The sequence below is a fragment of the Oncorhynchus keta genome, chromosome 31 (assembly GCF_023373465.1).
Source record: "Oncorhynchus keta strain PuntledgeMale-10-30-2019 chromosome 31, Oket_V2, whole genome shotgun sequence".
In the NCBI taxonomy this organism is placed as follows: Eukaryota; Metazoa; Chordata; class Actinopteri; order Salmoniformes; family Salmonidae; genus Oncorhynchus; species Oncorhynchus keta.
The window spans coordinates 19852199-19878319 of record NC_068451.1 but is presented as its reverse complement, the minus strand read 5'-3'; the positions used below and the strand labels follow the sequence as shown (position 1 = coordinate 19878319).

Below are 26121 nucleotides of genomic sequence, written 5' to 3'. Positions count from 1 at the left end.
GTTTAGAATCTAAAATAACAGCTAGGTTCTTTACCTGGTGTTTTATCTGTGTTGCCCGTAAATTAAAATCTGCAACTAGATTCTCTCTCTGTGATTTGTCTCCAACAATAGGTACCTCGGTCTTGTCTTGATTTAGCTGGAGGGAGTTGTGAGCCATCCAAGTATTTAAGTCACTAATACAGTCTAATAATTTATCCGTGGAGCTAAAATCTCCTGGTGAGAGAGATGCAAAGTTGTTTATCGTCTGTGAGAAATCAATGTGCTTAGAATAATAGTGTGACGACACACAGCTCAAAAAGCTCCCCTGTTGATATTTTAGGGACAATGCAAGTATCCTGCCTAGACTAGCCTACAACGCCGCAATCCAATGTAAAACTGCATTATTGTTTTCAAATTAGTGCAATTGAGTACGATTCTACTCTAGGGGTAAACTGCAGTGAACATGTAATTGAAATAATGAAAGCCCTGTTATTTGAATGCTTCATTCCATTTGGATCAGTTGTGGGTCTACTCTCGACATTCTAGAAATGCACAGTAGTTAGAAATGCACAGTAGTTAGAAATGCACCGTAGTTAGAAATGCACAGTAGTTAGAAATGCACAGTTGTAGGCCAGTCTGGCTGTAGTCTATTTCGCATTCTGATGCCTAAATCGTCTTATATAGTGTGACTACATAGGTCTATGCTCCCTGCAGGCCCACCAAGCCCACGTAACACCAAGCAGCTATTTCCTCGACCTAGAACCAAACGCTTCAATATAGCCAAAATATGCAGTACCAGTCAAAAGTTTGGACATTGTAGAATAATAGTGAAGGTATCCAAACTATAAAATAACACATATGGAAACATGTAGGAACCAACATTTTTTAAACAAAACCACAATTTGCCTTGATGACAGCTTTGCACACTCATGGCATTTTCTCAACCAGCTTCATGTGGTAGTCACCTGGAATGCTTTTCCAGCAGTCTTGAAGAAGTTACCACATGCTGAGCGCTTGTGGTCTGCTTTTCCTTCACTTTGCAGTCCAACTCATCCCAACTCATCCCAAACCATCTCAATTGGGTTGAGGTGGGGTGATTGTGGAGGCCAGGTCATCTGATGCAGCACTCCATCACTCTGCTTCTTGGTCAAATAGCCCTTACACAGCCTGGAGGTGTGTTGGGTCATTGTCCTGTTGAAAAACAAATGATAGTCCTACTAAGCACAAACCAGATGGGATGGTGTATCGCTGCAGAATGCTGTGGTAGCCATGCTGGTTAAGTGTGCCTTGAAGAATTCTAAATAAACCAGTGTCACCAGCAAAGCACCATCACACCTTCCCCATGGTTCACGGTGGGAATTGCATATGCAGAGATCATCCGGTCACCCACTAGGCGTCTCACAAAGACACGGTGGTTCGAACCAAAAATCTCAAATTTGGACTCATCGGACCAAATAACTAATTTCCACTGGTCTAATGTCCATTGCTCGTGTTTCTTGGCCCAATCAAGTGTCTTCTTCTTGGTGTCCTTTAGTAGTGTTTTCTTTGCAGCAATTCGACCATGAAGGCCTGATTCACGCAGTCTCCTCTAAACAGTTGTTGAGATGGGTCTGTTACTTGAATTGACTGACCATGTCATAAAGTGATGATGGACTGTCATTTCTCTATGCTTATTTTAGCTGTTCTTGACATATTATGGACTTGGTCTTCTGTATACCACCCCTACCTTGTCACAACACAACTGATTGGTTTGAACACATTAAGAAGGAAAGAAATTCCACAAATTAACTTTTAACAAGGCACACCTGTTAATTGAAATGCATTCCAGGTGACTACCTCATGAAGCTGGTTGAGAGAATGCCAAGACTTTGCAAAGCTGTCATCAAGGCAAAGGTTGGCTACTTTGAAGAATCTAAAATATATTTTGGTGGTTTAGTTGAATACTTTTTTGGTTACTACATGATTCCATATGTGTTACTTAATAGTTTTGATATATTCACTATTATTCTAAAAATTAAGAAAAACACTTGAATGAGTATGTGTCCCAACTTTTTACTGGTACAGTATGTAATTGAACTTCTAAAATGTATTTAATTTTTATATGTGGCATAAACACAACTAGTCACAATGTTTTAATCTTATTATGCCACTTCAAAGGTCTCTTGTAGGCTACCAACCCACGTTCATCCACTCCACTAATATACTTCCAGCATCCAAACTGCACAACGGTCATTCTATTCATGTAAAGAGACATTTCTTAGAAAACTCAAAAAGTGAAATGACATTCGGAGCCTTCGATACTGAGTAGGGAGGGATGTAATTTCTGTTTGTCGAAATTGACATACTCAACTTGATTATGGTGTTGAAAATGCAAACCATTGACGATTAGCGCTTTAAGCACCAACTGTCAGAGCAGCTCAAAGATTACTGCACCTGTACATAGCCCACCTATAATTTAGCCCAAACAACTACCTCTTTCCCTACTGTAATTAATTAATTTATTTATTTATTTTGCTCCTTTGCACCCCATTATTTTTTTTTCTACTTTGCACATTCTTCCACTGCAAATCTACCATTCCAGTGTTTTACTTGCTATTTTGTATTTACTTTGCCACCATGGCCTTTTTTTTGCCTTTACCTCCCTTATCTCACCTCATTTGCTCACATCGTATATAGACTTGTTTATACTGTATTATTGACTGTATGTTTGTTTTACTCCATGTGTAACTGTGTCGTTGTTTGTGTCGAACTGCTTTGCTTTATCTTGGCCAGGTCTCAATTGTGAATGAGAACTTGTTCTCAACTTGCCTACCTGGTTAAATAAAGGTGAAATAAATAAGCGCTCGAAGTCTGTAATCGGTATGCAGTTATGCGTTGGTTGTGTGTGGTGCATTTGTACAGAAACCTATTGGTGGAAAACTTGTGACATAATTTGATATAAATATGGCATCAAAATGTAGAAAATCTGATTTCCTCCTAACTGAAAATTTTCTGCAGCCAGCTCTGATTGTAGTGTAATAAGACAGACAGGGAGAGTCAGCTCGTCCGTCCGTGGTGGTCGGCGAACCCTCAACCTTCTGGCCTGTTAGTCCTGCGTGGCATTGACTGTGCCACAAAGCCATGCTGAAATGGTAAAGTCGATATCCACATTTATAAACACAGGGCTGCTATAGTTATTGTTATTCATGGTCGTAATAATCATTTTTTAGTTAGTTGTATTGGGGAGAGGATGTGCCATTTTTTTTACACTAGTTTCCCTTCTGTCTTTCTCCACTTTCTAAAATTGCGAGGTCTCAAATTCAAAATGGCTGCTACTATTTCCTGCCACCAACATGTCTATATTGTGCAGTAACTCTGTGATCTGAGTGCCATCACCCCTGTCCTCATTGCTGAGAACATGATATCTCCTCCCACATTTCTCTATAAGCTGTTGGAGGGCCTCCTTCACCTTCAATTAACTGCTCAATGGTTGTCTCCCCCAGACAGTCCTTCCATGTGAACAGTATGATGGTGTAAGTCCAGACTCTCTCGCCAAAGAGCTGGACTTGATCCTCCACTAATCTTAGGCATCAGTGAATGGCAAGTTCACCTCAACCGCAAGGAGGAATGCATGGGGTCCGGGGGGGGCATAGAGACACACTGTGCTGCAGTCCATCTTTAACAAGTTCAGCCGTATCAGACAAATGAAATTCCTTCCACCAGCCTGGACTGTCCACCAGAGTGACCTTCCTCCTGCAGACATCTCCCTCTCCCTTCTCACATGGGGCAGTGCTTCTGGGGGCAATAATTTAAAAAAAACAATAAACCAATAATTATTACATTGCATAACATCTTTCTGAGTGGTTTCTAAATTTGAGTTACTTAGCCCGTCTCCCCTACCTTAATACGAGTAGACAGCATTTTGATTCTGTCAGCCAAATAAAAAACATAATGGCTTTTAAAATGTTAAAACATTTGAGAAGCGTTGCATTAATCAAGTGTGAAACATCACGTGCAATATGGTGTAGATGAGAAGCTCCTGTATAGAACAATTTTCTGTTTACGGTCAAATTTCACATTCAAGTGATACGGGCGCATCCCTTGACTAACTTTCAGTGAGTGAGTGAAGACCATGAAAACACTCAAGACTGGTGATAGTTTTTTCAAGTTTTTCTGGCTTTATCCGGTCTCTGTTTGTGGTATTTTACCTTGACTCGCTGGCTTGCTAGCTTGCTAGGTAATCAATCCTCTGACATCTGCTATGTAGTAGACGATAACCATCTTATTACGTTTGTCTGACCTCAATCCTATAGAACATTTGTGGGCAGAACTGAAAAAGCGTGTGTGAGTAAGGAGGCCTACAAACCTGACTCAGTTACACCAGCTCTGTCAGGAGGAATGGGCCAAAATTCATCCAAATTTTTGTGGGAAGCTTGTGGAAGGCTACCCGAAACGTTTGACCCAAGTTAAACTATTTAAAGGCAATGCTACCAAATACTAATTGAGTGTATTTAAACTTCTGACCCACTGGGAATGTTTATGAAAGAAATAAAAGCTGAAATAAATCATTCTCTACTATTATTCTGACATTTCACGTTCTTAAAATAAAGTGGTGTTCCTAATTGACCTAAGATATGGATTTTTTTACTAGGATTAAAGGTCAGGAATTGTGAAAAACTGAGTTTAAATGTATTTGGCTAAGGAGTATGTAACTTCTGACTTCACTGTATATACGGAATGTATTTCAAATGTGTATAGGGTGCATTCGGAAAGTATTCAGACCCCTTCACTTTTTCCACATTTTGTTACGTTGCAGACTTATTCTAAAATGTATTAAAAAATAATCACATTTACATAAGTATTCTGACCCTTTACTCAGTACTTTGTTGAGGCACCTTTGACAGCGATTACAGCCTCGAGTCTTCTCAGGTATGATGCTACAAGCTTGGCACACCTGTGTTTGGTGAGTTTCTCCAATTCTTCTCTGCAGATCCTCTCATGCTCTGTCCGGTTGGATGGGGAGCATCACTGCTATTTTCAGATCTCTCCAGAGATGTTTGGCCGCTCAATGACATTCAGAGAATTGTCCTGAAGCCACTCCTGCTTAGGGTCATTGTCCCGTTGGAAGGTGAACCTTCACCCCAGTCTGAGGTCCTGAGCGCTCTGGAGCAGGTTTTCATCATGGATCCTGACTAGTCTCCCAGTCCCTGCCGCTGAAAAACATCCCCACAGCATAATGCTGCCACCACCATGCTTCACCATAGGGATGGTGCCAGGTTTCCTCCAGATGTGACGTTTATCATTCAGGCCAAATAGTTCAATCTTGGTTTCATCAGACCAGAGAATCTTGTTTGTCATGGTCTGAGGGTCTTTAGGTGCCTTTTGCCAAACTCCAAGCGGGCTGTCATGTGCCTTTTACTGAGGAGTGGCTTCCATCTGACCGCTCTACCAAAAAAGGCCTAATTGGTGGAGTGCAGCAGAGATGGTTGTCCTTCTGAAAGGTTCTCGCATTTCCACAGAGGACCTCTGGAGCTCTGTCAGCGAGTGACCATCGGGTTCTTGGTTACCTCCCTGACCTAGGCCCTTCTCCCCCGGTTGTTTAGTTTGGCCAGGAGGCCAGCTCTAGAAAGAGTCTTGGTGATTTCAAGCTTCTTCCATTTAAGAATGATGGAGGCCACAGTGTTCTTGGGGACCTTCAATGCTGCAGACATCTTCAGATCTGTGCCTTGACACAATCCTGTCTCGGCACTCTACAGACAATTCCTTCAACCTCATGGCTTGGTTTTTGATCTGACATGCACTGTCAACTGTGGGACCTTATATAGACAGGTGTGTGCCTTTCCAAATCATGTCCAATTAATTGAATTTACCACAGGTGGACTCCAATTTGGTATGGCGTATGGTTTATAATTTGACTGACCAAGTGATGGCCTTATTCTAACCTGCTCATCCTAACAGTATGCAATAAATTGGGCTATTGTATTAGTAGCTAGCTATATTGCTATAAAAGTATTGGTCTACCTTCTAGCTAGTCTCCATCACTGATAAAAGCAATATTTGCTTTCCTTGGCTCCCAACAAAAAGATTTGTGGCCAGCTGTTATATTGGTAATCTAGTAGCCAGCTAGTGTGCATACTTGTAAACATGACAGCTTGGTCGTTCCAACTGTTGTTTAGTTAGCTCGCCAGATTTTGTGTACAGTAGCTAGCGAACTACCTAACATTTTTGCTTCAGATAATGAGGTTATCAAAAAACTGAGGTAGCTAGCATAGTTACAGATACTCTTATCCTTGAAACAACATTGGAAACAATTATCTACAGTTGCTAATAGTTACCGGTAGCTACCTAGCTAGCTAGCTTTATTGGTCCAGCGAGTAGGTTAGCTAGCCTCTAGCTTCAACGGTAAAACTCCAATATTAGCACTGATCTCTGTATTCATCTTTGATCATTCAATTCCATTGCAGAATATGTGGGGGGAGAGTGGATGGTCCTCCACCTTATCCTACCTACCTAGCTGTGCTGTGCTCCATAAGTTAGCGATTAGCAAAGCTACCCTGATCCTGTCTTTTTGGTGTGTTTACAATTTGCGGAGTGCCAGAGACCGTATGGGCTGGGAACACGGAGGAAGGTGGAAATATGCACACCCGATTAATCAATATTTATAAGGACCCATACGTCGGTGTTGAGGGTGGAACTAGAACAGAAATTAAGTCGTAATAGTGACTCAAACTTCATCTGGAGGGATCTTTTAAGTATACCAATTATCAGTTCACTAAGATGCTAAATATAGTTGATATTCTAGACAGGGTGTTTCTGGTCTATCTGAATAACTAAGAGCTTAAAGCCACCAAACCTTAGTTAGTGATTACACAGATGATTTACAGCCACAACAGCACTGTGTTTGTCTCCCTGCAACAACACATGTACACACATGCAGGGACGCACACACATATACAATACATACACACACACAAACACTGATCCTCCTCTAATGGATAGCTGGGTAGAAGGAAGCACTGTGTTGCAGAGACATCTGCTATGCGTTGAGGACGAGGATTACAGAACATTCCAGACTGCTGGCATTGACACGGCTGTCAGCCCACATTTACCGCTAAGTCCTGACCCAGGCCTCCCAGACCATACATACATACATACAGTTGAAGTCGGAAGTTTACATACACATAGGTTGGAGTCATTAAAACTACTTTTTCAACCACTCCACAAATTTCTTGTTAACAAACTATAGTTTTGTCAAGTCGGTTAGGACTTCTACTTTGTGCACGACACAAGTAATTGTTCCAATTGTTTACATCATGTTGTGGGGGTTCTTTGCTGCAGGAGGGACTGGTGCACTTCACAAAATAGATGGCATCATGAGAAAGAAAAATTATGTGGATACGGTTTGCAACTGCACAAAAAAGATCATGGTTTTTGGAGAACAAAATTTGCATCATACCATGAGAAAAGAAAAATGATGTGGATATATTGAAGCAACATCTCAAGACATCAGTCAGGAAGTTAAAGCTTGGTCGCAAATGGGTCTTCCAAATGGACAATGACCCCAATTATACTTTCAAAGTTGTGACAAAATGGCTTAAGGACAACATAGTCAGGTATTGGAGTGGCCATCACAAAGCCCTGACCTCAATCCCATATAAAATGTGTGGGCAGAACTGAAAAGGTGTGGGTGAGCAAGGAGGCCTACAAACCTGACTCAGTTACAACAGCTCTGTTAGGAGGAATGGGCCAAAATTCACCCAACTTATTGTGGGAAGCTTGTGGAAGGCTACCTGAAACGTTTGACCCAAGTTAAACAATTTAAAGGCAATGCTACCAAATACTAATTGAGTGCATGTAAACTTCTGACACACTGGGAATGTGATGAAAGAAATAAAAGCTGAAATAAATCATTCTCTCTAATAAAATTCTGACATTTCACATTATTAAAATAAAGTGGTTAATCTCAACTGACCTAGTACAGGGAATTTTTACTCGGGCTAAATGTTGTGTTATATTGTGTTATGTAAGTATTGTGCTACATAACATATTGTGTTATGTAGCACCATTCAGTTATACTTCAACCTCTATATATCCTTTCAGCCTGTCCTATTTTTTTTGTTCAAGAGTTGGTTTAGTATCGGCAATATCAGGTGATTTATGGGTTAGATATGTGTACCACCCAACATCACATTGTCACAGCTGTATTTTATACATGGCCAATTGGCCATCTGATCTGTCCTGCAATCCCTGGAGACGGTCACCTTGTCACCGGCCATTACTCATGGAGACATGATTGACTGGAGAGGCTTGTATCCAGTGCTGCTACACATACACACACAACACATACACACACCATAAATGTGTTTGTCCAGCATCAGGAGTCTAATGTTGATGATTCTAATGGACATGACTTAATCAGACAGCCCATAACACTCTCTCTCACACACACTCTCTCTCACACCCCAGTACAGAGCTGTGAAATGTGGTCAGCAATAAACGCATTGGCTGCTGGGCTGTGTTGACATGTGGAGTGATGATAATGACGTCCATACTTAACATTAAACCCACATTAAGTATGGCCGCCGCTCCCCAACTGCTGTTTCCGTTTCGATGCTGCATTATTTTCCAATGGGCTCTGTGTTTCTCCCCCCACCCCTCCTCTGGTTTTCAACAGAACAACAGATGATTGTGAATAATAATCATGGGAGGATTGTTTTATGCAAGTGTAATGTGAGGAGTGGGCTATGTCAGTGAGTGGTTCCATGTTTACATACATTATTATACATCAGTATGGAGGCAACTGTCAAATTACCTTCATTAAGCATCCTTCTACCTGTTAACTGAGCCATTGGTATTCATCCTCTATCTCTCTTGAACACGCTCGTTCTCTCCTCTATCTCTCACTCTCTGTCTATCTCTCTCCCCCTCTGTTTCATTCTCATATCATTTCTCAATTTCCTCTCTTCTGCAGATGACCTGTAATAGCTTGAACTCTTCAGAATGCTATATAACCATCACATCTTTCATACCACTAACTTTAAAGCTTTACACACACACACACACACACACACACACACACACACACACACTACACAACCAAACACACCTACACACACACCCAAACACACCTACACACACACCCAAACACACCTACACACACACCCAAACACACCTACACACACAACCAAACACACACGCCCACCCCCAAACAAACACACACACACACACACTCAAATGTAATTTGTCGTTAGAAGTTAATGAAGCACATAGTTGTGTGCACTTATGGCCATGACTCATGTGGTAGCTCTTACCCATTAGAGCCGCTGAGCCATGCATGGAAGCCATTTTGGCTGTGCGTTGTCTTAGCTCAGCAAATACTGTATGGCCCAAAACCTGGGAATCATTTTGTGATGAGGGTATTTTGTTTGTTCCAGGCTGTGGGCTGGTATAGCCCAAGGGCAAGGTTCCTCTAGACCTACAGTTTGTCTAAAGTCTTAATAATTATCTGTTACCTCAGTTCTACCCCAAAAACAAACCCAGAGAAAACTAACAGGCCTATTCTGTGGTATTATTGATGCTTATGATGCAGTGGCTTTTGATTGATGTGTGCCATTTATTCTGTGTATTGATTTTTATGTGCTAGCTAGAGAATATAGTGTGTGTGTGTGTGTGTGTGTGTGTGTGTGTGTGTGTGTGTGTGTGTGTGTGTGTGTGTGTGTGTGTGTGTGTGTGTGTGTGTGTGTGTGTGTGTGTGTGTGTGTGTGTGTGTGTGTGTGTGTGTGTGTGTGTGTGTGTGTGTGTGTTGATAATATACGTTATCTGTATAGATGAAGTGTATCTGTGTTAGTGTGGGGAGCATGGAGTCGTCACTATGGTCAGCGCAGGGTTATGAGTAAATCAATAAGCAGTAAAAACATACATATATTACAGACTCCCCATAGACTCCTTTAATACCGCTGAGTTATTACTGCCACTGGCCACATCTTAAACATGTCCAATAGTATTTATCTGTTTTAGCATAACTTTGCAGCGGCTACAGAGGGTTTATTAGAGAGAAGGGAGAGGTAGAAAAGCATTGTATGTGTCAGCTGTTTCCTTAAAGATGACTCCTTTTAGGGACTTTTGCTCATGTGGTGTTTTGGACCTATCAGAAGTCACTTGATTTGGGAGTAATAGTCTGGAACTAGTCTGGAACTAGATATGAAACTGATATGAAGTTTCAATTTCCTCTATTAAATAGACTAGGATCTTTTATAAATGTGGCTGCTGCTTTTTTGTTGTATGTTTCCTAAATGTTATATATAATCTCTCTTCCTAGTTTCTGTTACATGTACACTACCGTTCAAAAGTTTGGGGTCACTTAGAAATGTTTTTTTTTTTTTTTGCTTTTCTTTAAAAAACGGGTCCATTTAAAATAACATCAAATTAATCAGAAATACCGTGTCGGCATTGTTAGTGTTGTAAATTACTATTGTAGCTGTAAACAGCAGATTTTTTATGGAATATCTACATAGGCGTACAGAGGTCCATTATCAGCAACCATCACTCCTGTGTTCCAATGTTGTGTTAGCTAATCCAAGTTTATAATTTAAAAGCTAATTGATCATTAGGAAATAATTTTGCAATTATGTTAGCACAGCTGAAAACTGTCCTTCTTTAGACTAGTTGAGTATCTGGAGCACCAGCATTTGTGGGTTCGATTACAGGCTCAAAGTGGCCAGAAACAAAGAACTTTCTTCTGAAACTCGTCATTCTATTCTTGTTCTGAAAAATGAAGGCTATTCAATGCGAGAAATTGCCAAGAAACTGAAGATCTCGGGCAACACTGTACTACTCCCTTCAAAGAACAGCACAAACTGTCTCTAACCAGAATAGAAAGAGGATTGGGAGGCCCCGGTGCACAATTGAGCAAGAGGACAAGTACATTAGAGTGTCTAGTTTGAGAAACAGAAGCCTCACAAGTCCTCAACTGGCAGCTTCATTAAATAGTACCCGCAAAACACCCATCACAATGTCAACATTGAAGAGGCGACTCCGGGATGTTGGCCTTCTAGGCAGAGTTGCAAAGAAAAAGCCATATCTCAGACTTGCCCATTAAAAGAAAATATTAAGATGGGCAAATGAACATACACTGGACAGAGGAAGATTGTAATAAAGTGTTATGGACAGACAAATCTAAGTTTGAGCTGTTCGGATCACAAAGAAAAACATTCAAAATAAAAAATGAAGATACTGGAGGAGTGCTTGACGTCATTTGTGTCAAGAATGGTGGAGGCAATGTGATGGTCTGTGGGTGCTTTGGTGGTGGTAAAGTGGGAGATTTGTTCAGGGTAAAGGGATCTTGAAGAAGGAAGGCTATCGCTCCATTTTGCAACGCCATGCCATACCCTGTGGACGCCGCTTACTTGGAGCCAATTTCCTCCTACAACAGGACAATGACACAAAACACAGCTCCAAATTATGCAAGAATTATTTAGGGAAGAAGCAGTCAGCTGGTATTCTGTATAATGGAGTGGCCAGCACAGTCTCCGGATCTCAACCCTATTGTGCTGTTGTGGGAGCAGCTTGACCGTATGGTATGTAAGAAGTGACCATCAAGCTCTGCAAGGCTGTAATTGCTGCAAATGGAGGATTCTTTGATGAAAGCAAAGTTTGAAGGACACAATTATTATTTAAATTAAAAATCATTATTTATAACTTTTTCAACATCTTGACTATATTTCCTATTCATTTTGCAACTCATTTCATGTATGTTTTCATGGAAAACAAGGACATTTCTAAGTGGTCCCAAACTAACCGTGGTTGTTGTGTGTTGTCCAGTTACTACAGCCTGGATGACATCAGCCACGAGACCATCAACAAGTACCTGTCCAACCTGGTGGAGCGGAGTCTCCGAGACCTGGAGTGTTCCTACTGTATGGAGATAGGAGAGGTAGGGGAGTGTTTGTGTGTACGACATGTATTCATATTAATTCATTTGCCTGTCGTAGTAAGGCAGTGTGAAGATCTAAGGCACACCGGTACATACTGAGGGAACCATTGTGGTTTGTGTTGATAGATTTAACATGAATCAGTACAGTTGACCATGTCTTCCCTCCTGTCTTCTCACCCCTCTTCCTCTTTGTCTTCTTTCCTCTCTGTCTTCCTCCCTGTCTCCTCTTATTTTCCTCCCTGTATCCTTTCATCTCCTCCCTGTTTCTTCTCCTCTCTGTCTTCCCTCCTCTCTTCCTCCGTCTCCTCTCCTACGGTCTCCCTCCCTTCAGGATGATTGCACCATTGAGGCCCTGACGTACGGTCGTATCTCCTCCTACTACTACCTGAAGCACCAGACAGTCAGGATGTTCAAAGAGAGGCTGAGGGCTGAGCTGCCCATCCAGGACATCCTCTCTGTCCTCACGGTATGTCTGACTGACTGCTGGGAATGACCACAGAACATGATGACATTGTCTTCATCCGGGCATCAATCACCTCCACTATAGGCTGCCCTGGGCATCTGGACTGCCCTGGGTATATGGAGTGCCCTGGGTATCTGGAGTGCCCTGGGTATCTGGAGTGCCCTGGGCATCTGGAGTGCCCTGGGCATCTGGAGTGCCCTGGGCATCTGGAGTGCCCTGGGCATCTGGAGTGCCCTGGGCATCTGGAGTGCCCTGGGCATCTGGAGTGCCCTGGGCATCTGGAGTGCCCTGGGCATCTGTACTAGACGAGGCTGTACTAGACGGTACTCCATCAGGGTGGGACTACAGCCATTGAATTACATTTTATTTTCTAAATGTTTGAGTGTGTAGTTTATTCTTCTAGTCTATTGGGCATTGTGCAGGCCGATGTAATTTGTTTGCCATACTACTGTGCTTCTACATGTGCTTCTCCCATTGTGTTCACAGTGAGAGAGAGGGATAGACTACTGGACAGTAGGATAGGTAGATGATCATGATTGAGGTCTGGATCTCAGTTCTGTAAAATTAACACCTCTTTATCTGGGCCTCATTAACTCCCCTCATTACTCCTGGGTCTTTTTTTCTCCTCCATATGGTTTTCTTCCTCTTTTTCCCTGTTAATAGCGAGTACCTATTCCTCCTCTCCCTCTACTCCCTGTTTATGTCTGTTATTCCTAGTGAGGCTGTTGATTGGTGGCTGGTAATTGGTGGGATCATTAGGACACAGTGGTTTCACACCTCTCCTCAATGTCGGTCGTAGCTGTGTCAGATAACCCGCCGTGCCCCCTCCACCCTCTGACCCCCCCAATGATGGCTCTCACCCAGACATTTCGACGAGATGGGAGGGTGAAGGATCACAGATTAGAGAGGAATTGTCGGGAAAGAAATGTATTGAAAATGCAGAAAAGATTTAGACATTAGTTTCCCCTCTTTTGCTCCCACAATGCCCCCAGCCAGCCCACTCATCCCTTGTCCACTCCCCCCCACCCTTTGAAGCTCTACTATTTCCTCTTCTTAAAGTTCTCAAGGGACCTACTATACACACACACACACACACACTGAAAGAGTATGTGGAAAAAGTTGTTTAAAAGTTTCTCTCTATTTCTCTCCTGTCCTTTCCAACCTTCTCCTTTCTTTCCCTCCCTCCCTGTCTGTAAATGTCACTAAAGAGAAAGTGTGCAGGAGAGATGGATGAAGGGAGGGAGGCAGGGATGGATTGCTGGATGGAGTGAGTAGGGGAGTTAGCAGTTAGTGTGTTGTGATGACCTCTGTATAAAGATCCATTGTCTTTATCCCCTGCACATCTGCATGCAGACACTAAACCACTGCCATATCAATCATTTTAGTCCTGTTTTTCCCCTCATCGTTCTCCCTGTTCCTCAATCCCCCTCTTTTCTAACACTGCATCTCTCTGCTGATGGATGTCAGCTTAACAGTCCAGAGCAGGGTAGGCCCAATGACAAATGTCTCCGCTGGTCTTCTGTTGATGGAAATACGTTGGGGAAACTTAACGTACTGCAGTGAATTAGAGTAACACAGAAAAAGAGCCATGCGTGTCCATGCATCTGTCTCCCCTGAACAAGCCTCAACTCAGAACACACCGTCAGCACTAAACACAGCCCGATTGATAGGGCATTGTGGTTTTGTATTAGACCCAAATGGTTTTATATTAGACCAAATGATTTTATATTAGACCAAATGGTTTTTATACTAGACCAAATTGGTTTATACTAGACCAAATGGTTTTATTACTAGACCAAATAGTTTTATACTAGACCAAATAGTTTTATACTAGACCCAATGGTTTTATACTAGACCCAATGGTTTTATACTAGACCCAATGGTTTTATACTAGACCAAATGGTTTTATACTAGACCCAATGGTTTTATATTAGACCCAATGGTTTTATATTAGACCAAATGGTTTTATATTAGACCAAATGGTTTTATACCAGAGCAAATGGTTTTATACTAGACCAAATGGTTTTATACTAGACCAAATGGTTTTACACTAGACCCAATGGTTTTACACTAGACCCAATGGTTTTATATAGGCTATATATATCCTATGAGGAGTGAAGAATAGAGATGTGGGTAGACATTTAGACATTCAACCTAGACTGAGTGTTTGGCTGTTCGACATCAGCCATTCACAGTTTAGCACAGAGTCTAACAATATGAAAGGGAACCACCACTGTACATTGTATTAAAAAATAAACTTTATATTGTGGAAAATTGCTGTGTAGTTGCTGACTGTTCATAGGATTTTATGAGCAGGTTTGGACAGTTGTAACTTAACGTTTCTTCATTCGCTGAGAGGTTTTGCTATTAAATATATTTTGGGGGGACAGCTCTCTTGGGAGAGGGGAGCCAGTGATCCTGATGCAGCTGTTTTAACGGAGATGACTGAAACAAAGGATCTATCCACAGAACCACAGCAGGGAACCTTGCTTACTTCCATGTCTCTCCTTCTCTCTTTTTCTTTATATCCCCCTCTCTCTTCCCCCTCCCTTCCTCTCTCAACCCCTTCCCTCCCTTCACTCCCCCTTCCCTCCCTCCCTTCTCCAGGATGCTGAGGAGTACGCGGAGCTGCCCGTCAGGCACAACGAGGACCAGCTGAACAGTGAGCTGGCTCAGCGTCTCCCCCTGCAGGTCAACCCCCACAGCTACGACAGCGCCCACACCAAGACCCACCTGCTGCTGCAGGCCCATTTCAGCCGCGCCCAGCTGCCCTGCTCCGACTACGGCACTGACACCAAGACCGTGCTGGACAACGCCATACGCATCTGTCAGGTTAGTGGCTGACTGTGTGTGCAAGATCTGCTGTGTAGGTTTATGTACTGTACCACACACTGCATCCCTCTGGGGACACCCACCACCCTGCTCCTTTCTGAACAGTGCACCTCTGAAATACTTCCTCTGTTTTCTTGTCCTTTTGTTCCCATCAAAAAGAACAGCTTGCTGTCATACATCCCAGAATGGATCCTCTCTCAGCCCTGGGATTCAGACCCTGAGCACATGTCCATGTGTCAGTCAGAGCACCAGTACTTAGATGTTCTGGGTGGAAGAAAGCTCTTCCCTGTTCATTCAATATGGGAAATGAAAGGCTTGTCTAAAGACACAGAGAGGCAGTTTCTGCTTAGTGCTTGGAGCCACTTTGTAGCATGGTCAGGACAGAGTGCAGTAGAGGTGACATAGGGATGACATAGAGAAGACAGGGCTCTAAATTAATGTTTTTTTATTGGTAGCACTGGTGCTCCCAACTTTTAAGAAGTTAGGAGCACATAAAATCCTAAATATATATATGTTTTAATTGATTGAGATATAGCATATTGGGCCTATATGAATTCTAGCTACTTTTGAGGTACATGTTGTGGTATATAACTAATATTTAACCCTGTAAGACATTTGTTTATTGTCAAAAGCTAAAATGTTGATACAAAAACTTGTCATTTAAATGACAAAGTGTTTGGCAGGTGTGGTTTGTGTACTGCATGTGTAATAGAGTTTGCAAAAGAAAAGACCACTCGATTGATACAAATCATCAAGATATCATATCATTCTTCCAGGTAAGTCTACTTTGCAGTTAACATTTAATTTGGGAAGTTGTATGGAAAGCCTTTGGAAATGACTGTTTTGGCATCGCTAACTGGCTACAGGAAGTGGTGGACAGTGCACACGGGCGTTCCCATGCCGCCACGTCTTCACAAAGTTGAAGGGAAATACAAATCACTTATGCATACTTGAAAATTCTTCAATATTCTTTACTTTGGATGAAACAAATAGGCTTTGGACTGAAGGAATCTACGCTAGGGCACTCATAAACAACGGCACAGTGAAGCATGTCATTACAACCATTATTATCTGGACGATTTTATTCAGTTTTTTTCTGATTGCACTGGTGCTCCCAAAATAAAATGTCAGATCGCACAGCAAAATATCCAGCAGCATGTGCCACCAAATGGTTGCACTTTAGAGCCCTGGGCATAAACATGTCATGGAGGTGTCTTGTAGGTGTCTTGTTTTGAAACTATTTACATTTCAGTGTGATAATGGATCAGGATATGTTTTTGCTGTTGTTGATCAATTCTGCCTTTTTAAAAGACAAAGACAAATACTGTATCTATTTTGGGTTTCTGACTTCCTAGCATGAAATTGTTGAGTGTGATGAGGAAGACAGTCATGTTTGATCACAGGACCTCACAGGGACAGCACGGCTTTAACAGGACAGACTGCACTGTCTGCCACTAACCTAACCACCACACACACACTTACTGCTGATAGTTCCAGTACATACACAATACACACACACACACACACACACACACACACACACACACACACATGCACACAATCTTAGAATACATACACACACACATAATGACAGCCTCCCTGTCACTCAGGAGGCTGTTGAGGTGTGCAGATAAGTTGTAACTCCTTGTAAAAATGAGCCTTATCAGGGATTCCTCCTAACAACCAGGCCTGCCCAACAAGTTCCCTGGGCACCAGATCCCAGGTCTGCTGGTGATTGGCCATGCCTGGGAGAGATTTGGTCCATGTCTGCCTGTAGGGTCTGGTTCTGTAACCCATTGTTGCTGCCTTTTTATGTGTGGGGGGATGATCTGCGAAGCGCTGACTGTGTGTGTGTCTGGTAGTGATTGTCGGGTTGCTCGTTCACAGGCTAACAGAGCATTTTTCCTCATGTGGCGAGGGTATCGTATTCTTTAGAGCCAAACGTTTTGCAACGGAAAATGAAATCAAGCGTCTCTTTTTGAACTGAAGTTTCAGTCCGTTTTCTTCCGTTTGGTGCCTAATGAATATGGCCCAGCTAACGGGGACTCCAGTGACATCAGCCGTAGTTCTGTCACCATCCATTTGCTTCTTCAGCTTCTGTGAAATGTTAATCAGTACTACTTTAATTTGTACTGCATTAGCATTTTGATTAACTCTGCCGGGGCTTCGCCTGTGCACTCAAGGTCCTCTTTAGTCATAGTTACTGCCGGGGAATTACTTTCTGATTAATTAAGTTTGTTAGAATGCAGCGGAGCTTGGCAAACTCTACCTTATGAAGGAGGGAGGGAGCAGGTTAGCGTTTTTCATCTTGTTCTGGAGGGATCTCTGCGGAGTGGTCACTAGCTGGCACAGCCACAAAGTCATAAAATATGATTTTAAACGTAACCCTAACCTTAACAACACTGCTAACCCTGATGCCTAACCCTAACCTTAAATGAACACCAACAAGTAATATAGCCAATTTTTACTTTTCAGCTTGCCCCAGTTCTGCCTCCAGGACAAGACTCAATAAATGTCAACCTGCAAAGGAGGGGGGAGGAGTGTGTTAGCGATATTGAGGGGTGTATTTATTGTGTAGCTGTTTAGCATATGTGCATGAATGTGTAAAGACTTGCTGAATTTGAGTGTGCAAAAGTGGCTCAATCGTAACGCAACTCATTGTGGGTAAATCTCACACTGATGTCAGTGGGGGATGTTATATAGTCATATAAATGCGTGCATTTTTCAACTAAAGTATTTCCTGTCTGTCTACAGGCCATGCTGGATGTAGCAGCCAATGAGGGTTGGCTGGTGACTGCTCTCAGCATCTGTAACCTGGTGCAGATGATTGTTCAGGGCAGGTGGCTCAATGACTCCTCTATACTGACCCTACCTACCATAGAGCAGCAGCACCTCTACCTGTTCAGGTAGACATGACTCTACTGACCCCCACACACACGCACACAGGATGAGAATGGGGCTAGGACTCTTTAATTAACGCTCTATGGCATGGACCATTTTATAATCCACAGACACTATCAAACTCTGCAAGCATTCTTATCATCAAGCAGCATCAGTTACATTCAGCGCGTGCACAGACACACACACACATACACACTAACACACACAGAGAGAGGAAATTCAAGAGAGAGTGTCCAAAGCAATCTTAATTATTTTTACATACACACCATGTGGATTTGAGACACTGTGTCCTGCAGTGAAGAATAATTTTGTGCAAACTCAATAAATATGGTAAGGAGAAAGAAATAGAGGGATGAGAGAGGACAGGGGTTCCAGTGGCGACGACACAGCAGGAAGTGTGGTTAGGATTTAAAATCACATGACTAGATCTGCCCCCTGATGTTCCCCGCAGCAGGTGGAGCTCCAAGGGAGGGAAGGGCGGGGCCAGGGGCTTCCACGGACCAATAGAAGGGCTCCCTGAGCTGATTGCCACCTGCGAGGGGCGGGAGAACACCTTCGCTGCCATCGTGGGAGAGGAGCTTCAGCCCCATCAGATCTCCCAGGTAACAACCTTCTAACATTCTGCGTTCCTTCACCTCACTGTTATAGGACACATCCAGATACTGGATGTATAAAGTGTCACTTTCCATTAGAAACAGATGCTTTCTAGGGGTACATATGCTTCACCATGAACCCTCCAGTCTCCATTGTCCTCCACCACAATGAAATAACGTGAAATACTTCCAAGGTGTCGGCCTCATCTCTCTATTCATGTAACGTTCTCAAATACACTACCAGAGCACTACCAAACAACATATACACACACTCTACCAACGTCAACCCACACATCCACACACACACAGTGAGAAGCATCAGTCTGTCGCAGTGGTCCAAAGTACCTCCAGGATCTCCTATTACGGTCCAATGCAAGGGTTTACAGCACCAATCTAAGTGCTAATTGCAGCTGTAATGAGAGCGTCCAGGCGCCACTGCCAGCCCAGCGGCCTTGCCCAATCAGTGTCCCCAGCCCCTCAACGCTCTCCCCCCCATGGCATCGCAGCCTGGCTAATTAAATAACTAGATGCGTGGCAACGTCCCAGTCTGATTCGCCAGGGGACAGTAATCCTTACATAAATAGCTTTTGTTGGGTGAATCTGAGAGGCTTTTCTCCTTCTCTCATCCCAGTCCCTCCCTGACACTGACAGGGTCTTCAGGAGGAAAACACAGACACTCTCACACACACACACACATACTCAGACACGCACATTCACACACCTATCATCCATACGCTCTCTGTCTCTACCTTCCCTCTACCTCTCTTGCTCTCTATCCCCTTTTGGATTTGTGTTCTCCATTTGATGTTAAAGTCACCGTGACAAAGCTTTAAGAGGCACCTAAGACCATGGGAATTATGTGTGTTTGAATGAATCAAGCTTTCATCAAACGCTCCAGTCTTACCAGATAGATATGTCCATCTTATACAAGGCTCTCACTTAAGTCTGACTCTCTCTCTCTTCACCTTTGGCTCTTTGTTTCTCTCCCTCCTCTTTTCTCTCTATCTGCACTCCGGTCTGACACATTTTCTTGTCTCTTTCTCCCTCTCTCATTTCTCTTTCTCCCTCTCTGTTTCTCTCTTACTATCCCTCCTCCCTCTCCTCTCTCCTCCAGGCCTGGTCGTTCCTCAGCCATCTGCCGGTGGTGGAGGTGCGTCTGAGTGTGAAGGGTTGGTGGGAGGGGTGTGGGGAGCAGACAGAGCGCCCCCTCCCTGCGGCCGGGGGAAAGCTCAGAGACGAAAGAAGCTGGCTGGACGTCCACGCTGACCAGGAGTACGTCCTGCAGGTCTCCCTGCAGCGCATCAACACCGGCCAGCAGAGGGTACGTACACACATGTATAAAGGAGCTCACACACATTATTGATGTTAGTTGACTGCTGATAAGTTGATTTGTCGTCATATTTTCCAGAGGAAGCAGGACACTAAGGCCCAGGCCCCCAGGTTCCCCAAGAATAAGGATGAGGGCTGGTTTCTGGTTCTAGGAGAGGTGGAGCGCAGAGAGCTACTGGCCGTCAAACGCATCGGATACTGCCGACACCGCAGCACCGTTTCCCTGGCCTTCTACACCCCCGTGAAGACCGGAAAGTACGTACAGAAATGTTAAAAAGAATTGGAAAAAGTTCAACACATTTTTTCTTTGGTGTCTAAGCCCAGTTACTTTAGGCGTTTCGGGACAGCTGCCGGTGTGAAAGGGCTTTATAATATAGTTTGATTCATTGATATATATCCCACCACAAACTCTTACTTTCCCTAGTAACCCTCTCCTCTCCCTCCAGGTGTATCTACACACTATACTTGATGAGTGACAGTTACCTGGGTCTGGACCAGCAGTATGACCTCCACCTCAACGTGACCCCTGCCTGCATCGCTGCCCAGGTCAACAGTGAAGTCACTGAGGCCATGGGAGGCATGTCCGTCAAGTGATACGTCAACATGACATGATGACAGTGACTGAAATGAGCATATACAAATGACAAGACAATGGCCATGAGCGTCTTTAGATGCCAATGTTCGGTATGTTTACACTGATGATGTGATGGTTGTGATTGTGTGACTGTGGGTTAGCCTTAAAGCAGGGATGTCAAGCACATTCCATGGAGGGCCTAGTGTGTGCGGGTTTTTTGGTTTTTCCTTTCAATTAAGACCTTGACAACCAGGTGAAGGGAGTTCCTTACTAATTAGTGGCCTTAACTTATCAATCAAGGACAAGGGATGAGCCAAAAACCCTCAGCCACTCTGCCTTCTGTGGAATGAGTTTGACACATGTGCCTTAAAGGGTTCCATGCCTGTCTGGTAATATAGAGGGAGGGAGGGAATGAGGATACAGGGTTAAGGAACTAGGGAGAGTCTGGGTCATGGGCTATAAGAAACTGTTGGGCCTAATGGGACCCTGTACAATGATCAGTCAGTCAATAGAAATACTCATGAAAGACGGGGCTGTGAAGTTACCTCATCAACATTGTGTAATACAATGAATACCTATTTTGTTGCAGTATATCATATCATTCCCCAGTCATATTATGTCAATTATATTTCCAGGCATTGGCCTACTATCTAAAACTCCCCAAATCCACCAATTTTTGAACGGGTGGCGAGGAAAATAAAACCTGATAAACGGTGGCTTGTTTTACTCAGTTGGTCCTTCTGTAGCTCAGTTGGTAGAGCATGGCGCTTGTAACGCCAGGGTAGTGGGTTCGATCCCCGGGACCACCCATACGTAGAATGTATGCACACATGACTGTAAGTCGCTTTGGATAAAAGCGTCTGCTAAATGGCATATATTATTATTATTATATTACTCAGTTGATTTAGGGACTGGGGAGGGGTGACATATTTTATTGAGACGTTGTTGAGATGAAGAATAACAGTAGTAAGAGAGCAGCACAACGCGTGGTGGTTAACTGCAGGGAAAACGTGGCATCACTGTGTCCAACAGGAAAAAGCTGCTCCCGGAGAGTTTCGTTTATTTAGGCTGGCCGGGTGGAACTGTAATTCTGTGCAGGTGTGTGAAACATGCTTCCCTGTAGTGCTGTGGGGCTACAGGTACTGCCCCCCACCCCCACAATCCTTAGTGTATAGCACAGAATTGCCTCCTCCTTTCCTTCTTCCTCCTCCTCTTTCTTTGTGGAAGATTCATCTATAGAAGCTGATCAAACTTCTGTAGACAGTCATACAAGGAACAGAAGAACATAACCAAAATACACAGAGATAAATGTGTAAAGGTGTCTCAAATTGTTTCATTGATTAGTATGTTGTAACTGTGTTTATTTTCTTGGGAGAACTGACAACTATATTTTAGAACCAAACTTATGAGACAAAATTCAGCTGCGTCTGTGTTCTGATTTTTGGATTGTCCAATCAATTGAAGCAGATGTAACTTCTCTGTTGATTGAATATAATGACTTTTGAAAAATACTTTTGCTTGGTTTGAAAAGTCTTTAAATAATTTGGGGGATTTTCAACTTTGAGATAGTGACCTATATATTGTTATGTTATACATATTACACTTACTATCAATGCCAAAAGACATATCATGCAAATAATTACCAATTAAATCTCCTTATATAAAAAGCACACCATTTCATCTCAAACTACACCGCATGTGCAAATAGTTTCTCTACTGACACTCTGTCTGGTTCCATCACCATGTAATTTCTATAGGATACAGTCTGTCACTGGGGCCATTTTCCTCTGCTATGGTTTCATCTGAATATGGTCCTAAAGAACAACTCTGTCAGTCAGACATGGGTCAAATAAACATGTCAAACCGTTTCAAGTATTTGGTAGTGATTGTGGTGAGCATCATTTAGATCTGTACTTACACCCCTGCGCTGGACTCTCCTCTCCTGTCGTGGTCAGGTTCACCACGTGATCGCCTTATTTCCACCTCTTCACTATTGGATCCAGATTTGCAGAATGCTAATAGGCCTATTGTATAGGAATTAAACCATAGCAATGCATTCCCTATGTCTCTGCAAAATAGCATAAGCTACTTTTTTTCAGTCTATGTAGGGTATCCCATATTTGAGCTTAATTAAATACGAATATAATTGTTACTTTATAGCCCAAGTGTGACAGGGACTCCAATGTAATTTGATGATTTTCGGGCTGTGCAGGCCATATAGCTAAATAGTGGGCTGTGCAGACCATATAGCTAAATAGTGGGCTGTGCAGGCCATATAGCTAAATAGTGGGCTGTGCAGACCATATAGCTAAATAGTGGGCTGTGCAGGCCATATAGCTAAATAGTGGGCTGAGCAGGCCATATAGCTAAATAGTGGGCTGAGTAGGCCATATAGCTAAATAGTGGGCTGAGCAGGCCATATAGCTAAATAGTGGGCTGTGCAGGACATATAGCTAAATAGTGGGCTGTGCAGGCCATATAGCTAAATAGTGGGCTGTGCAGGCCATATAGCTAAATAGTGGGCTGTGCAGGCCATATAGCTAAATAGTGGGCTGTGCAGGCCATATAGCTAAATAGTGGGCTGAGCAGGCCATATAGCTAAATAGTGGGCTGTGCAGGCCATATAGCTAAATAGTGGGCTGCGCAGGTCATATAGCTAAATAGTGGGCTGTGCAGACCATATAGCTAAATAGTGGGCTGTGCAGGCCATATAGCTAAATAGTGGGCTGTGCAGGCCATATAGCTAAATAGTGGGCTGAGCAGGCCATATAGCTAAATAGTGGGCTGTGCAGACCTCAGTGCTAGACCTGTATTTTATTATAGGTGTAGGTTGTTTGGTAGTGTAGCCTACTGCATTAAGGTTAGTTATGGATATTAGCCTAGCAGTGCCTAACATCCACATTTTCGAGTTAATTACATTAGACTATAGTTTTTAATTAGCATAATGAAAAACTCCTCATCAAAATCCTTCTGTTTAAGCTAGCTAGAGGTATCTGTTTATATCTGATATTTTTGCATGGGTTGTGTCTCAATCTACTGCATTGACCAATGGCGGCCTTCTGCATCTGTGGTGGAAGGTGGTCGAGCTACAGCTGTGTTTGTCAGATCATGAGAAATCTCACAAAGATGTCTCTATCATCCGAACGGTTTGGTCTACAAATCAATTTGTTTTCCGTTTTTCTCTACTACCCCCACAAGTGTCACTTCATGGAACTCATCTGAAGTCTTACCACTGATCTGCCAACTTTCATCTGTATTATCAGTTAGTGTGTAGCCCAATGACCCCTCTATAGAAAGGTGAGGCTATCATGAACACACACATGTTTTGCTCTTGGACACCTACAAGCCACACAAGACTCATCTGAATGTAGCCCAGTACCAAATTGATCTAAATAGTTTAGGGCCCAAAATGTTTTTATTTTATTTATGTTTTATATGTGTTAAAAAAAACATATTTCCTGATCTTTAATCTATCATATATAGGACAGACACTTTAAAATAAACATGACTTTGATTAACTTTTTGATAATCGTTTTTTTCATGTATGAATCTGTTATTCAATGCTTTTCTATAAGCTAATAGCAGTAAGGCCAAATTCAATGTTTCATCGAGTAAGTAAATCGTCTTTTTTTTATTAGCCTACCTAAAGGGGTCTTAAAATCCCTAACCAAAGCTAAATGATCCTTGGTATGACCATCTTAAAACATGTTATGTTAGTCAGAGTCGTGTTATCTTAGTAGAACCCCTGCTTTGACTCTTTAAGAATGATCTTTTCTGTTAATTTCACAGTGAAATGTAGGCTGTCTCTGTTTGTAGCCATTTAGACGAAACGTTGTTAGATTGCCCTGACTTGAGGCATGCCACCTTAATGTCGATTAAGGACATCAATGACAAGGGGATATGTTACTGTGAATTTCGTCATGTTAGGCTAATAATGCCTACCCAGTGGAGGTAGCCTAGGTAGATGTTTTTCTATGTGGCATAATTTTGAGTCCATCCTGGGGACTTAATAAGCTCGACTATTTTATATTGTTCTCTTTTCCACAGATATTTGCAGTCTAATTAGTAGTTTTTTGTTTTTATTTTAAGGTTAAACTGGCGTCAACTATTCCGTGCATGCACCGCATCCTGTGTTATTTTTCTTCCTCGCGCGCCACAGGCGATATCCTATCATCCAGGGGGCCGTGTCGAAGTGAAAGAAATACGAACACAAAACACGATGAGAGAAATACTAGAAGAGTGTGGATGGGGTGGGAGAGAGTGCATGGGCAAGGGCACACTTGTCTTTCCGTTGACGTATCCCAATATGGTGTCCACATCAGAGGAAAAAAACGGTCTATTACGTTCCAAATGTATTTCGCATAGGCTTAGTTGTTTAACCCTGGGTTACAATGCATTAACTAATTCTTATTTTGTATATTAACTGCTGTGGCTATAATTATATATTTTGCCGTTAGTCATAAGCGATTTTATTTTGTGCAATTGTCTGTTTTATCGGAAATTAAACGGAAAGGTTGACATATGGGAAACACTCTTTTCACGCCACTTTGATACTGAAGTGACATTTTCGTAGCAGGTAAGGAGGCTGAGGCTAGGAAAAGGGTTGTTAGGGGTAAGCGAAAATATTCACCTAACCTCATACGAAAATCACTAGGTATCGAAATGGCGTGAAAAGTGTCCCATCGATATATAATCTAGGCCTATCTTTTCCCGTTTTATAGGCCTATATTTTCAACAAAGAATCACTTAAATGTTGCAAATTTTGCAATTGTATTAAATATCACAAACGTACATTATTAATCTGTATTGCGTCAAATGTACCCTATATGCGCAAGACCTCTAGCGTTTCAATATCTGCCATCTCGTTTGGCAGTTTGTCAACTGCATCAGGCAATTGAATAAACTCCGCGGACTAAATGCGTTGTGGCACAATGGTCTATCAACATACCTCAGGTTATGTTATGGAATTGAAGTCCATCTATAGTGCATGGTCATCTAACCTGCTATCACCGAGATATTACATTTGAAAAACATTTTTGAAATTTTACCATAACCGTGTTTATACTTTTTGTTTATTGACCTACTAATTTATTCATCAATAGCCCTAAATGTAGCCTAGATTTCCTTATAATTCCTATCAAATATGAAAGCTTTCATTTTAATCTGGAGAATCAGAAGATAACGTTAAACGAATAGCCCTATATGCTAAACTTGGACACACAGCATTAAAACAAGTATCTAAAACAATGTATTGCTATAAAAAAAAGTGTATATATCAACGTATAAGCCTACCTAATAAACGAATAACATGAGCCGTATGGCTCTCTATAGTGTCCCAGGATGATTTCAACAAGGCTAGAGGTGAGGATCTATACGAGCAAATCCCGGATTCACATCGAGCACTGACACGTTTATAATAATAATGCCCAATAGGGAAATGGAACAGACTACTTACTGCCCAATGAGGGACAGGCTGGCTGGTGGAAACGCGGGGGTGGGCTGTTCTCAGATTCTACGGGAGAAATAGGGAGATAGAGTT

General features: G+C 42.5%; 1 protein-coding gene across 2 annotated transcripts in view; it reads left to right on the top strand.

The window, feature by feature from the left end:
- The window catches only part of ascc3 (activating signal cointegrator 1 complex subunit 3), a 161391-nt gene extending 138937 nt beyond the window's left edge, over positions 1 to 22454 (top strand). For both annotated transcript variants that reach the window (XM_052489893.1, XM_052489894.1), the window contains exons 36-43: positions 11779 to 11890; positions 12222 to 12356; positions 14961 to 15185; positions 17940 to 18091; positions 18538 to 18688; positions 19794 to 20000; positions 20088 to 20263; positions 20455 to 22454. In XM_052489893.1, coding sequence (XP_052345853.1) covers positions 11779 to 11890; positions 12222 to 12356; positions 14961 to 15185; positions 17940 to 18091; positions 18538 to 18688; positions 19794 to 20000; positions 20088 to 20263; positions 20455 to 20602 — 1306 coding nt within the window. In that variant the 3' untranslated portion in view covers positions 20603 to 22454. The remainder of the gene's footprint in view (positions 1 to 11778; positions 11891 to 12221; positions 12357 to 14960; positions 15186 to 17939; positions 18092 to 18537; positions 18689 to 19793; positions 20001 to 20087; positions 20264 to 20454) is intronic.
- Positions 22455 to 26121: the final 3667 nt, after the last annotated feature.